This window comes from Macaca nemestrina, chromosome 3, assembly GCF_043159975.1.
Source record: "Macaca nemestrina isolate mMacNem1 chromosome 3, mMacNem.hap1, whole genome shotgun sequence".
Classification (NCBI taxonomy): Eukaryota; Metazoa; Chordata; class Mammalia; order Primates; family Cercopithecidae; genus Macaca; species Macaca nemestrina.
This window is the reverse complement of record NC_092127.1, coordinates 131,964,306-131,980,156: the sequence shown is the minus strand read 5'-3', so window position 1 is coordinate 131,980,156 and position 15,851 is coordinate 131,964,306. Positions and strand designations below refer to the sequence as shown.

Sequence of the window (15,851 nt, the reverse complement as noted above, 5' to 3'; positions counted from 1 at the left end):
ATGAGGATTATGGGAACTACAATTTAAGATGTGATTTGGATGGTGACACGGCTGAAACATATCACAATTTAACATGAGATTTGGGTGGGAACATAGAGCCCCAAACTGTATCATTCTCTCCCTGAACCCTCCCAAATCTCATGTCCTTCTCATATTTTAAAATAAAATCATGCCTTCTCCACAGTCCCCCAAAGTCTTAACACATCCCAGCATTACCCAAAATGTCCAAATCCTAAGTCTCATCTGAGACAAGGCAAGTCTCTTCCATTTATGAGCTTGGAAAATAAAAAACAAGAGGGTTACTTTGAAGATACAGTGGGGATACAGCAACTGAGTGAATGTTCCCATTTTAAAAGGAAAAAATTGGCCAGAAAAAGGGAGTTACAGTCCGCAGGCAAGTCGAAAACCCAGCAGGGCACTCATTACATCGTAAAGCTCCAAAATAATTTCCTTTGACTCTGTGTCTCAAAACCAGGGCACATCAGTGCAACGGGAGGGCTCTCAAGGCTTTAGGCAACTCAGGCCCTATGGATCTGCCTGTCTTTTTCTCATCTTCCTGTGTTATTCTGAGCCCTCCAAACTGTTCCAACCTCTGCCTATTACCCAGCTCCAAAGTTGCTTCCACATCTTCAGGTATATTTATAATAATGAACCACATCTCTAGTTTTCTGTATTCATTTGCTGTCCCATTGTTCTCACATCTTCTGTATTACTTTGTTTTCACATTTGTTCTCATATTGCTATAAAGAACTACCAGAGACAGCAGTAATTTATGAAAAAAAGAGGTTTAAATTACTCCCAGTTCCCCAGGCTGTATAGGTAACATGGCTGAGGAGGCCTCAGGAAACTTTTAATTATGAGGTGAAGGGGAAGCCAGCAGGTCCTACCTGACTGGAGCAGGAAGAAGGTTGGGGGAGCCGCTACACACTTTTAAACAATCATATCTTCTGAAAACTCCATGACAAGACAGCACTAAGGGGGTGGTCCTAAACCATTAGACACGGAATGCCCTCAAACGTCTCCATTTTACACAAATGCTTGCAAATGTGAGCCCAATGAAACTAAAAAATTGCCCCAAAAGAGATTTTGTCCTTGTCTTTCCTCATTCTTAAATTTTTTCCCACTTTTTTTCTTAAAAGGAGGAACCAAACTGTGGCCTAGGGTTTTTTGTGTGGTGCGTCAATGTGTGCTGAGTGTAAGTGAGACTCCACATGTTTTAACGTTGAGTTGTTTCTGCCTGCTTACATGTCTTAGCGAATCTTTGAAATGCTTTTTCTTCAGTGCCATAAAGAAATAACACCTGAACATAAATTTAATTTCTTCAGCAAGGCCATTTTTTTTTTTTTTTCTACTTTCTGCAGAAAGTATGCACTAACCAGCAGTTTAGTCATGAAACTACACTGAAAAAAAGAGACAGGGTCATTTATAACTTGACGTGTCCACCTTACTGCTGTGTCTGGTTTCTACTGGAAGGAATAGGACCTCACATTCTCTATTAGGGCAGATTGGCTAACAACTTAGAACTTTTTAAGAGGCAAAGGCAGAGGAGAACAAAGGAAGGAGGAAGTAACTTGTGGAATGCTGAGAAAGGTAGAAACACCTTCAAATAAGGAAAAGGAACAGGCTATTACCTAATGCTTGCTTGGACCAGTGTAAGCATGCCAGGGCAAATATTTAGACTAAATTGTGGGAGTTAAAAACATAAAGTATATTGATTTCTTTATTACGGCTAGCAGATATTTAAGAATGTTAGCACAGGTCTTTGAACAAATTTTGCTTCTAAGAGAAGTTACTATTTATTCTTAATTAGAGGGGAGGAAAGTCTTTGAAGAGGAACCTGTACTTTACTTTTTACAGTGAAGCAGCCTAGGGTCACTGGAGCAGTCTTGTTGTTGAGGTATGACTGGGAGCTCTTGAGAGGGTTGTCATTTCACAGTAGAATGCAAAGACTTTTATTAAAAAAAAAAAAACAAAAAACAAACAAAAAAAAAACCTAATGGGGCAGAGTGTTTCATTTGCATAAGACACGAAAAACCAGTCAGGATTGGATGTCTTATTTGCATACATACAAATTCTTGTTAGTTTCACTTCTTCCCTCTAGTGTGTATGCACGTCCTTAGCCTGACTTATTGCATGTTGTTTTATTTTGCTTACTATGTATGTGTCACAGAGGCGTGTCTGGTTCTGTGTAAGTTTCCTTATGTATACAGTCACAGGTCTGTCTAAGGCAAGCACCTTGTTCAAGTTCCTTTATCCGAGTATGCCCAAAAAGAAAAGGAATATGCTCACTGAAGGCCATCATATATAGGCAGAGCTCACTGGTTCAAAGGCTTTGGGATTTGCTTCCTTATCTGCGCTTGCAGCTTGATTTCTTAAACACTGTTATTTTTGGGGGGATGACTTCAACCAAGAACCTTATCCTAACTATCTGCCTAACTGGTTTCTTATTTTCTCTTCTCTCATTAGTTTCTCTCTCCAGACTTCTATCACCTCCATGAGGGTTCAAAACACTGAGTGATCAGCTCCTACATGCATTTTCTAGATGAGTTTTTTTTAAATTCACTGTGTTGGGAGGGATTCTCTGTTTGACCACTATACATCATGAAGATTTTAACACCCCAGAAATTCCAAATAAGCCCCTTTGGCTGGGAGGAGCAAAATGTCCTTTCTCTTCAGTGCTGAGAAGCTCAGTCTCTCCTCTCTTATTTATCTTCAAAAATAATAGTTCAACTTCTCATGCAAATGTGCAGAGAAGCCATTTGAGCTTATCTTTGGGAGAAAAGGCAATGGAGAGGACCCTTTAGAATGAACTCCTGAACTATAATTAGGATTCTAAAAGTAGGATTCTAAAAGACAACCTCTAAGGAGAAAATTTTAAAAGTTCAGAATAAATCAAGGACTATAAACCAAAGAGAGATGTAAGACTCAAGAGGACTTACCAGTTCCACTGAAGAAGCTCAAAATTGGAGAAGCATTCAGTGAGCCTCTGTTGCTACCTTAGCTTCACGTTCAGGCAAGTTTTATGGTGTCCTGAGTTTTGTCTGAGGCACCAGATGTTCAAGTGTCAAGTTGTTATTGATGAAAAGAGTCAAACACTTTAAAATATTTGAAGAGTTTTATTCTGAGCCAAATATGAGTCAGTAATAGCCTGTGACATATCCCTCTGGAGATCCTAAGAACATATCATCATGGTGCTCAGGCTACAACTTAGTTTTAATGCAATTTAGAGAGACATTAGACATCAATCAATATATGTAAGTTTTACATTGACTTGGTCTGGATAGGCAGGACAACTAGGAGTAGGGACTTCCAGGTCATAGGCTATTTCAAGGATTTTCTATTGACAATTGGTTGAGTTATATTGTTGTCTAAGACATAGAATTAATAGACAAGAATGTCTGGGTTAGCATAAGGGGTGGCTAATACCAAGGTTTTTTCATGCAGATAAAGCTGTCAAGCAACAGGCTTCAGAGAGAATAGACTGTAAATGTTTCTTGTCAAACTTAATAAGTCTGTTCTATTGGTTTTAAGGTCTGTGTTGATGGTAGTGCTAATAAGTTTTTCCTGAATTCAAAAAGGAGGAGGGTATAATGAGGCATGTCATATCCCACCACCCCACTTCCCATCATTGCTTGAACTAGTTTTTCAGATTAACTTTGAAATCCTCTTTGCTGAGAGTAAGGGTCCATTTAGATGGTTGGGGATACTTAAGATTTTATTTTTGGTTTACATCTACATAGAGTTGTTGAATAATTAGAACAGTAACCACAGGAAAAATAACCCAGTTAGATCATATTGATTCTGAAAACTGCTCTAAATTTTGTGCATAATATTTTACCTAATGTCATTATCCGCCTTCTGCTAATTAAGACAGAAACAACAACCATGTTTTTTCTCTTATACATTTTTTCCTATCTCAGATATTACCAGTAAATACAAATTTAAAATTAATTTTTTGCATTTACTGTTAACAATTTATGTTTCTTTCCATTAGGTTGACATGTCTCAGTAACTAATATAAAATTTTTATCATTTTCCCTATTTTTAAATTCTTACTTTTACATACCACTCTGTTGAGATGTAAGAGTTTTTGCTAAAGAAAACTTGATCTTGTGACTGTCCTTTAAAACTTGAGTAAATAATTATTTGCCTATAAATTATCATTCAAACTCATAATTGCTTATTTAAAACTGTGTTCTCCTGTTTCAAACTAACTTTCTTCTGAAACATCCTGCCCTGAACTTTCTCTGTGATCACTATTCACTGGAATGATTTTCAAGTATCCTATACTTTCATCATGCTTCTGTTGATTGTGAAATGTTTCCTTTGGCAACAATAAATCCTACCAAAGCTTTCATTTCACCTCCTGAGTCAAATGCCTTACTAAAGTTTTTATTAATTATCCCATATTAAAGCAATTGTGCATTTTCCCCTCTGAAACACTGAACACTGTGTACTTATTATATAAACTTAATCAAAATAGTTACCCAAAGTCTCCAAGTGTATTTTCAGTAAATCTTTGTATTGTCCTTTGTGAGCAAGGGATGTGAAACATGTGCTGTCCTAAACCATCTGATACTTTGGACTTAGTGTGGAATGAATGTAAGTGTGATTGTATGCATGTTTCTGCACATGAATCATTAAATCTAAAGATTTAAATTTTTTTTCTTTATCATCAGTATAGATAATAAAAGTATCTTTATGTATTTTATTTCTAAGTTCTAGAAGGTTGGAACAACGTTTCCCTGTTACATTGCACTTCTTTTTGATACCTTCAATAAATGTTATACTGGCAATCAACCACTGAACTTTACTCTTAAGATATTAATTTTTAACTTCTGTGCTTATATTGTCATTTCAACTCCATGCTTAGTAACTACAAAACCATTGCAGATCAGTGTGTGAGGGAACTGCCGCCATGAGGTCTGAGAAGTCAGCTTTGGTATTTCTGCTCCTGCAGCTCTTCTGTGCTGGCTGTGGATTCTGTGGGAAGGTCCTGGTGTGGCCCTGTGACATGAGCCATTGGCTTAATGTCAAGGTCATTCTAGAGGAGCTCATAGTGAGGGGCCATGAGGTAACAGTATTGACTCACTCAAAGTCTTTTTTAATTGACTACAGGAAGCCTTCTGCACTGAAATTTGAGGTGGTCCATATGCCACAGGACAAAACAGAAAACAAAGAAACATTTGTTGACCTAGCTCTGAATGTCTTGCCAGGCTTATCAACCTGGCAATCAGTTATAAAATTAAATGATTTTTTTGTTGAAATAAGAGGAACTTTAAAAGTGATGTGTGAGAGCTTTATCTACAATCAGACACTTATGAAGAAACTTCAGGAAACCAACTACGATGTAATGCTTATAGACCCTGTGATTCCCTGTGGAGACCTGATGGCTGAGTTGCTTGCAGTCCCTTTTGTGGTCACACTTAGAACTTCTCTAGGAGGCAATATGGAGCGAAGTTGTGGGAAACTTCCAGCTCCACTTTCCTATGTACCTGTACCTATGACACGACTAACAGACAGAATGACCTTTCTGGAAAGAGTGAAAAATTCAATGCTTTCAGTTTTCTTCCACTTCTGGATTCAGGATTATGACTATGATTTTTGGAAAGAGTTTTATAGTAAGGCATTAGGTAAGAGATTTTGTTTTATTTTTAATTTGGTTATCAAAAGAAATATTTTTAAAAATTGCCATACATTGTCTATGACATACATATGCAGGTCAATGAGTTTTTATTTTAGAAAACGTTGTAACTGTTTTTCATAAGGGAAGTATATTTGTTCTTAATATCAGTAATATACTTAAAAATGATCATCATTAACAAAGAGATTACATTTTATATTTCCTCCAAATAGCGCAAATCTACATCACATATTTAGAGAATCATTGATTGTTAATCTGATTTTTATACCAGTTCTATTGAAATAAGATGCTAATAATTCTTTTCTCTCTCATCATATATTTAAAAAGCAATCTTCACAAAGTCCTCTTTGAATTATTTTTTCAAGAGTCACTAAAATGAAACATTTTCTAGAATTCTTTAATGTCTTAGGTGATTACTTCACAAAAACTTGAAAAAAATATTATTAAAAGTTAAAAACCTATGGTCTTGTGGGGCATGAGATAGTAGAATGTTTGCTTTACTGATATACACCCCCGTTTGACTTATTTTTATTTCTTTGCTTTACTGATAAAAAGTTGTTTTGCTTTGCAATTTTCATATACAGTTGTGATCTGAGCTAGTCAATGCAAGACATGTTTTTATCCAAGTATGTTTGAGAAATATGTAGAAACACGAACAAAAGAATAATCATATTAGAAACTAAAATACTGTTTAATGTATTCCACTGAATTCTAATATATAGACTGTTTCACAAAAATAATATTCAGAGGATCCTACTTCAAATGTCCTTAGCCTTAGGCATGATTTTGATTTACATGTATTGATTTGCCTTAAATAATTTTGTATTCAGTAATCTCTGACTAGCAGCAAATAGCCTACCAGGCTTTATGGATGTAGGTAAATAATTCAAAGACCTTGGCCTCAAGTCTATATTAAGATATGAATTGAAAGAGGTACAACTATGTAGAGATCACTGGCAAACTTTGGTAAATTATGACTATAGTTAAAGCCCCCTGATAAGACTGAAATTTAAAATAAAACAAAACTGTTATCAAAGATGAAAAAAGGGGTGAAAGAGTATTTTCCTATAAACAAAAGTAGGTTCTGGCCATGCGTTCAGAAAGCCCCCAACAATTCTTTAAAAATCATTTCACTTGATCATTGAGCAACTTGAAATAAGAAATTAAATTAATAACTAGATTTATTCCATAGCTCCAACTTACTAAATTATTGCTTATTATATATTTTATAGAATTATCTATTGTGAGTCTAAATCAAGAGTACATATTAAAACAACTATAGGAAAAATGATATCAATAAATTTCAACTCATGGTTTTATTTCCATAAGTTCTTATGCACAGGCATATTTCATTTTATTATACTTTGCTTTATTGTGCTTCACAAAAAATGAAATTTATAAATTAAAGGTTTTTGAAAACCCTGCATCAAGCAAATCAGTTTTGCATAATATTTCCAACAGAAAGTATATACCTTTTGACTCTATCTCATATTGTCATTTATTGGACTTTTTCAAATGTTTCATTATTATATCTGTTATGGTGATCTGGGATCAGTTTTTTTTGATGGTTACATGTTATCCAGCTTGGGAGCACCTTGGTTTCTTTCCGTATAAGACTGCAAACTTAATTATAAATGTTGAGCATGTACTAACTGCTTCACTGATTTGTTTCCCCATCCCACTTCTTCTCAGGCCTCCCTATTCCCTGAGACACAGTAATATAACATAAAACGACTTCTACATGTTCCAGTGAGAGGAAAACTAGCAGTTCTCTCAATTTAAATCAAAATGTAGAAAGGAATAAGTTTAACGAGTACTATAGTTTAGATAGAGTTTGCTTGTCTCTACAAAATCCTGTGTTGAAATTCGATCACCAATAATGGAGGTGGGCATTGATGGGAGATGTTTGGGTAATTAGAGTAGATCCCTTATGAGTACATTAATGCTCTCCCTGGGGAAAAGGGTGAGTAAGTTCTCACTCTATTAGGTACTAGGAGAGATAATTATTAAAAAGAGCCAGGAACATCCACCCTCTTTCTCTTGCTTAATCTCTCATTTTCTGATCACTGCACTTACTGGCTCCCAACATCTTCTGCAATGAATGGAGGAAACCAGAGGTCTTCACCAGATGCAGATGTTGGTGCCATGGTGCCATATTTCTTGTATATCCTGAAGAATTGTGATCCAAATAAAAACCTTCTTGTTTTACAAATTAGACAGGCTCAGTTATTCCTTTATAGCAACAAAAAGGACTGAGACAGGCCAAAACCTATACCATTGCACTAAACAGTTAAACAGGATGTGAATGCAAAGGAAAAGTTTTTGGAGGAAACTAAAAGTGCTACTCTAGCATACATACAAATGATAAGAATAAACAAACATTATCACTGCAGATATGGAGAAAGTTTTAGTTGTCTGGAGAGAAAATCAAATTAGCTAGCTAGCTGCAGTGATTCATATCTGAAATCCTAGTGACTTGGGAGGCTCAGGTGGGAGAATGGCTTGAGCCCAGAAGTTTGAAGTCCAAGGCTGCAGTGAGCTATGATTGCTCCCCTGCACTCCAACCCAGATGATAGAGCAAAACCACTTTAAAAAAAAAAGGAAAGAAAAGAAAAGAAAAAATTAAACCAGCCACAACATTGCCTTAAGTTTTGGCTTTAGCTAAAAACTGATACATAGTAAAACCTTAACTATTCAGTTGCATGAAGCCTTAGAGAGAAGAGGAAGGTGCAGAAAACAGACTGAAGCTAGCAGAGGTTGATTAATGAAGCTTACAGAAATAAACTGCCTACATGATGTAAAAGTTCAATGTGAATCAGTAGAAAGTCATGCAGAAGACTTAGCTAATATTCTCAGCAAAGGCGGTTGCAGTAAACAACTGATTTTCCATGTAGACCAAACAGCCTTCTGTTGGAAGAAGATGCCATTTAAAAATTTCGTAGCTAAAGAGGAAAAGCTAATACTTGGCTTCAAAGCTACAAAAAACAGGCTGAATCTCCTGTAGTGGCTAATACAGCTGGTAACAAAGTTAAAGCCAATGCTCATTTACTATTGTAATAATTATAGAGGACTCAATAATTATGTTAAATCTACTTTCCCTGTGTTCTATCAATGGAACAACAAAGCCTGGATGATATCACATCTGTATATGACATGGCTTATTGAATATTTTAAGCACACTGTTGACCTTTAATGCTCAAAAAAAAAAAAAAAAGGATTCCTTTCAAAATATTGCTGCTCATCGACAATTCACATGGTCACCAAAGAGATATGATTAAGATGTACAGATATTAATATTGTTTGCATGCTTCCTATCATTACATCCATATTACATTCCATGGATCATATAACCTTGACTTTCAAGGCTTATGTAAGATATATATTTTGTAAGACTATAGCTGTCAGTAATAAAGTGTTTTAAAAATCTTCTCAAAAGGATTTTTCATTGTAGATTCCATTAAGAACATTCATGATTCATGAGAGGAATTCAACATATTTACATTAACAAGAATTTGGGAAAAAATGATTCCAACTCTCCTGGATGATGTTGAGGGATCGAAGCCATCATTTGAGGAATTAACTGTGGATGGGGTGGTCATGGAAAAAGAAATAAAATTATAGGTGGGCCTGAAGGTTTATCTAAATTGCTATAATATCATGATAAAACTAAAACCTGTAAAACAGATGAGGAGGTGCCTTTTAAACAGTTGCTTTTTATAGATGAACAAAGAAATTGGTTTCGTGAGTTGGAATCTTCTCCCAGTGAAAATGCTATGAACATTGTTGAAATGGCTACAACTGACTTAGAATATTACACAAACTTAGTTGATAAGACAGCATCAGGGTTTGAGAGAACAGATTCAAATTTTGAAAGAAATTCTACTATGGGTAAACTGCTATGAAACAGCATCATATGCTACAGAGAAATCTTTCATGAAAAGATGAGTCAATTCATGCAAAAATCTTCATTGTTGTATAATTTAAAAAAATTGTCCAGCCACCCTGATCAATCAACAGTAATCAACAGCGAAGCAAGACCCTACACCAGAAAAAAAACAAACAACAACAACAAAAACCTCACTTACTGAAAGCTCAGCTGACTATTAGCACTTTTTAGCCATACTTTTAACTAAGGTATGTGCATTGTTTTTTAAATGTGATGATATTGCACAGCTAAAAGACTACAAGATATGGTGAACATAACTTTTATATGTCCTTGGACCCAAATTTGTGTGAATCACTTTATTGGCATATTCCTTTTATTGAGATGAACTGCAATTTAACCCACAATATCTCCAAGACATGTGTGTATGGCATTTCAAATAAGATGTAATTTATCTACTTTAATATAAAAAGCAAATTTAATTTTCTTTCCATTGATCATCTTTATATACGTTACTGTATATTTATCCTTAAAATATTGAATGACTCCAATTGTTCAAAACTGAGTCTTTTTTAAATGAGAACTAATATCACATTAATTAAAAACATCTAGAGGTTGGTAATGCAGGTAGCATGTGAGGCACAGAAAACAACAAATCTAGAGGACGTAAATGCATTTGCTTGGAAGTTGAGAGATAGCTCTATTCTAATTTCTGGTAACTTCAAACTGAGTATCTTCAGTACAATTTATTCAATATCAAATTAAAGACATTTGGATTTATGACCTAGGAAAAAACTTCAAACATTAAAATGTGATGACTTTAAAAAAGAGGTTCTCCACACTATGGTGTATAACACCACCAACTTTGATTTGAATTTTAAAGAGAAAATAATTATCTTATGGGGTTTTATCTTTTTATGAGTTGCAAAATATGTTTTTGTAAAGAGATATGAATTACTTCATTATTTGCAGTCAGCCATTCTTCTGATTAAAAGCCTAAAATTAAATCTTGAAAATGTGTTTTTCTTCAAAACACATCTTTTGAGAGAAACACTAAAGTAAGTGTATGATAATCATAGTATGTACATGGGTGCTTCACAACCCAAAAAGAGGATTGTTATGGGTAAAAATTAGTCAAAGAATTCCTACTAATAAAACAATAACTTATTAATTAATGATATGCAATTCAGCATGTTAAAGGGAACCGATCCTGGTGGGATTATGGAAAGATACACCTCTGACTATAGATTAGAAAACACAGAGATGTTGTTTGGTGAAGATATTGTGGGACTCATCTATCATCTGCGATTAACCTGAAGAGGTTAAAAAATGAGTAATAAATTTATTTGTATTTTGGAGTTTTGTCTTTTTTTTAAGTTGTGAAAATACACTTAAATATAACTGTCCTTCCTTCCTCCCTTCCTTCCTTCCCTCCCTCCCTCCCTGCTTCCTTCCTTCCTTCCCTCCTTCCTTCTTTCTTTCCTTCCTTTTTTCCTTCCTCCCTTTCTTCTTTCTTTCCTTCCTTCCTTTTTTCCTGCCTTCCTTCCTTCCTTCCTTCCTTCCTTCCTTCCTTCCTCCTTCCTTCCTTTCTCCCTTCCTCCTTCCTTCCTTTCTCCCTTCCTCCTTCCTTCCTTCCTCCTTACTTCCTTTCTCCCTTCCTTCCTTCTTTCCTTTCTTCCTTCCTTCCTTTCTCCCTTCCTTCCTTCTTTCCTTTCTTCCTTCCTTCCCTCCCTTCCTTCCTTCCTCCTTCCTTCCTTTCTCCCTTCCTTCCTTCTTTCCTTCCTTCCTTCCTTCCCTCCCTCCCTTCCTTCCTTCCCTCCCTCCCTTCCCTCCTTCTTTCCTTCCTTTCTTCCTTTTTCCTTACCTCCCTCCTTCCTTCCTTCCCTCCTTCTTTCCTTCCTTCCTTCCTTCCTTCCTTCCTTCCTTCCTTCCTTCCTTCCTTCCTTCCTTCCTTCCTTCCTTCCTTCCTTCCTTTCCTCCTTTCTTTCTTTGTCTTCTTTCTTTTTTCCTTTCTTTCTTTTTTTTTCTGTATTATTTCAATAATTTTCCCTTTCATTTGACATCTAAAAGCCATGCTGTTCTAGAGGACCTAAACTTATTTTTTTCTTAATAGTTTATTGAAAGATTAGTGGTACAATTTTTATTTAAATTGTATGTTAATTCATTCTGTTATTTATTTTATTTAGGAAGGCCCACTACATTATGTGAGACTGTGGGAAAAGCTGAGATATGGCTAATACGAACATATTGGGATTTTGAATATCCTCAACCATACCAACCTAATTTTGAGTTTGTAGGAGGATTACACTGTAAACCTGCCAAACCTTTGCCTAAGGTAGGACTATTATATTAAGGAATATTATGTACTTTATGGCATGACTTGTTTTCCCCTGAAAGATTACAACCTTAGTTATAGAAAGATGATGTTGAATGTCTTCTGTTTTCAACTCTGTATTTATTTTCCATGCCACAGGGGCTTTTATAGGTGATATATGTCTTTTCTGCATTATGATAAGAAAGTAGGCAGAAGAATGTCATGATTAGAATAGATTTTAAATTACTACTGTTACAATAGTTTGGATAATACATTGAATTAGTATGGAATTGGAGCCATGAAGATCACTAAAAAGAATGTTCAATCCTTTCTCACAATCAAACTGGGCTTATGAACAAGGATATTTGTCATGATAGTACAGAAATAATCGTATTTTCATGAGACATATTGGATACATTCCACAGGAGTTGGTGAGTGAGAGAAAATAAACGATGAAGGAAGACAAGAAATAAAGGAAATTTTCTATAAATGGAATATTTACGTGTTTAAACATAATGATGGCTTTTACTCAAATAAGTACTTAGAAGTAATCTTGTTTGTGATTTATGTGATGAATTCTGTGTTGTGACTATTCACTTAGAGCTCATGAGAATTTTAGATGAGGTTTTATAAAAGCCACTTGAGAAAAACAAGGTTTCAATCTCTGTAGACAGAAATCTAAATATTGATAGTCATCAGGACAAAGTAGAGCTCATGGAAATGATTTTGCAGCCTGCAGGTTTCTTTTGGAGTGAAAACAAAATTGTATACTATATTCCTAAATGATCAGAGGAAAAAATTATAGTTCAAGGAATGTTGAAAGAAACAATATTGAGAAGCAAAAGTGAGTAATAGCTGTTCTCATTTTTTAATAGTTTTGTAAGTATGTCTTGAGTTCATTGTCCCAAAAGTGGCTATTAGCTCTAGCTTTGACCTGACAAGGTTCCAGGGTATTTAGTCATGGAAATTCATAATCTACCTCTCATGAGATACTTTTTATTCTGATGAACAGCCTAATGCCTAAGTGTGCAATCTATACCAAGATTGTTCTTATAGGGAACTTGTTTACACTGGAAGACACCAATGTGTCTCTTGTATGTCCTATGTCTTCTTTATTTCTACAAAGATAACCACTCTATAGGAAATCGTGACCAGGCCAGATGTTATGTTTGTGTTGGTCAAGTGAGAAACAGAGGAGAAACTTAACCAAATACATAAAATAACAGAAGCTGTGCACTTTCACCATTTCTAGAGAAAAGAGTTCAGTATCTCTTATAGGAACATTGGGAATAAGAAAGTTCTCTGGGAAAAGCACATTCAACCAATGAGTGGAGACCAAGAAAGAGAGTGAGGGATCTGTGTTCCAAAATCTTTACTGGGATCCAGGGTGTTACCTACGTGGGTTTCCAGTGGGGAACTGTAACTGGGAGGTTTAATGCAAGCAGGCACAAGTTCCTTGGAGGCATTCTGAGACTGAAAGGTAGTCACTTGGGCATATCTGCACAGTCACTGTGGAGTACAGAGGATCAGTGATGCAAGTCCAAGTGGGTTGTATCTAGATGTCCTATAGGATGATTATCAGGAGGCAGTGTGTAAGCAAAGATACTGACTGAACACATTGAAGAAATGGAAGGAGGTGGAAGATTTTAAGCAGAGTCAGTGTTGACTGAGACCTGCTTCTGCTATGGGAAAGTTCAACTTATATTTTAAAGGCATAGCTAGACGACATAAAATTGTAAGAATTTACCACTGTAGCTATGGTAACAATACTAGGTTTACCAATCACTACAGGGTGAAAAGAAAAACCTCATTTCCTGTTTTATGGAAATATAATCAAAATCCTTTTAGGAAGGGTTCAGAGCCATTAGGATTTTCAGAAAAATTATGGGCTTTGTGGTAAGATGTGTACTGATGAACACAATTTTATTTAATAATTGTTAATATAATTTTACTTACCAGGAAAGTTATACCAGAAAATCAAGCTCTCGTAAGTCATGGCATCTGTATCTAAAATAGAGATACAGAAGGAGGGGTGATAATTTTCATCATTCTCTAGGTAATCTCCCATGCCATACTAGCTTTTATTCTCACACTCCAGATTTTACACACACACACACGCAAATGCACACACACAAACACACACTCACATAAATAATCATAGAAGTCATTTTTTTAAAAAGTTGGATCCATACAGTATTAATTTATTAGGTAAAAGCTTTCGTGCTGATAATTTTACAAGTTTAATTGAGACACAGTTTAGGGCTGTCTTACACTAAATATTTCTTTTTCTTTTTCTTTTTAAAATTTGACATGTAATAACTGCACGTGTTTAAAAGAAATGCTGTGGTATTGCAATACATTTATACATTGTATAATAATGATATCAAGATACTTAATAAACCCATCATCTAAATACTTATCATTTCTTTGTGGTGATAACATTCAGAAACTTGCTTTCTAACTATCTTGAAATATGTAATACATCGCTATTAACTATAGTTACCCAACAACTTAATATAATAACAGAACACATTCTTCCAAATTATAACTTTGAATCCCTTGATCCACCATTTCTCATTGCCCTCCCTACTATCTCTTCATCCTCTAGTAACCACAATTCTACTCTCTACTTCCATTATGATTAATTTTTCTGATTCCACATATAAGGGATACCATGCTATCTCTGCCTGGATTATTTCAGTTAACATTATGCTCGGCAGGTTGATTCATATTTCTACAAATGACAAAATTTCATTATTTTATATATATATTTAATGAAATGGATATATATACACACACATTGGAAAATATATATATCTCTCTCTCCAGTGGAATGCTATTGAGCTATTAAAAAAGCTTATATATAATAGAAATAGCACTTATATATATCTAATGGAATGGATATATATATATATAATGGAATTGATATATATAGCTGTACAGAAAAACACACATAATACATATATCCATTCCATTGAATATATGTGTGTATATATATTCAATTATATGTATATTAATTCCATTGAATATATATATTCAATTATATATATATATATTCATTCCATTGAAAATATATATATATTTAAACAAGCATATATATATCCAATGGAATGGACACATATATATATGTATATATTTTTTCCATATTTTCTTTATGTATTTCTTCATTAAAGGATGTTTATAGGTTGACTCATTCCTTGGGTATATGAATAATGGTGATGTAAACATAGAAAGACAGCTATCTCTATGACTTTTTAGTTTATTTATATATATACCCAGTAATGGAAATGCTGTATCATATGGTAGTTTTATTTTCAGTTTTTGAGGAACTACCATACCGTTTTCCTTACTGATTGTAATAATTTGCATTTTCCTCAACACTTTATAAAAGATCCTGTTTCTCTGCATACTTGCTAACACTTGTTTTTTTATTTGTCTTTTTGTTAATAACCATAACAAAGATGTTGTGATATCTCATTTTAGTTTTGATTTGCATTTCCCTGATAATTAGTGATTTTGAGCATTTTGCAATATACTTCTTAGTCACTGAGAGTCTTCTTTTGAGAAATGTCTATTCAGGTATTTTACTTATTTTTTAATCAAATTAGTAATTTATTTTTATTGACTGATGTTACTTCTATGTATATTTGAGATAGTAACTCATTGTCAGATTCATAGTTTGCAAATTTTTTTCGTGTTGTGGATTGTCTCTTCACTCTATTGTTTGCTTCATTTTCTCTGCGCAAGCTCAATACTTTGATATAACCCATTTATATAGTTTTGCTTTTGTTGGCTGTGCTTGTGAAATCCTATCCAAAAAAAAATCATTGCCTAGACCAATGTCACAAATCATTCCTCCTATAGTTTCTTCTAGTAATTGTATAATGTTTGGTCTTACTTTTAAATTTGTAATTCATTTTTACTTACTTTGTATACGGTGAGAGAAAGGGGTCTAGTTTCATTTTTTGCATGTGGATATGCAGTTTTCCTAGCACCACTTAGTGAAGAGG

At 34.5% G+C, this 15,851-nt stretch overlaps 1 protein-coding gene across 1 annotated transcript in view; it reads left to right on the top strand.

Moving 5' to 3' along the window:
- The first annotated feature begins 4,887 nt into the window (after positions 1-4,887).
- The window catches only part of LOC105477364 (UDP-glucuronosyltransferase 2A3), a 30,695-nt gene continuing 19,731 nt past the window's right edge, over positions 4,888-15,851 (top strand). The window contains exons 1-2 of the mRNA XM_011733842.2: positions 4,888-5,633; positions 11,714-11,862. Of these exons, the coding sequence (XP_011732144.2) occupies positions 4,919-5,633; positions 11,714-11,862 (864 nt within the window). The 5' untranslated portion in view covers positions 4,888-4,918. The remainder of the gene's footprint in view (positions 5,634-11,713; positions 11,863-15,851) is intronic.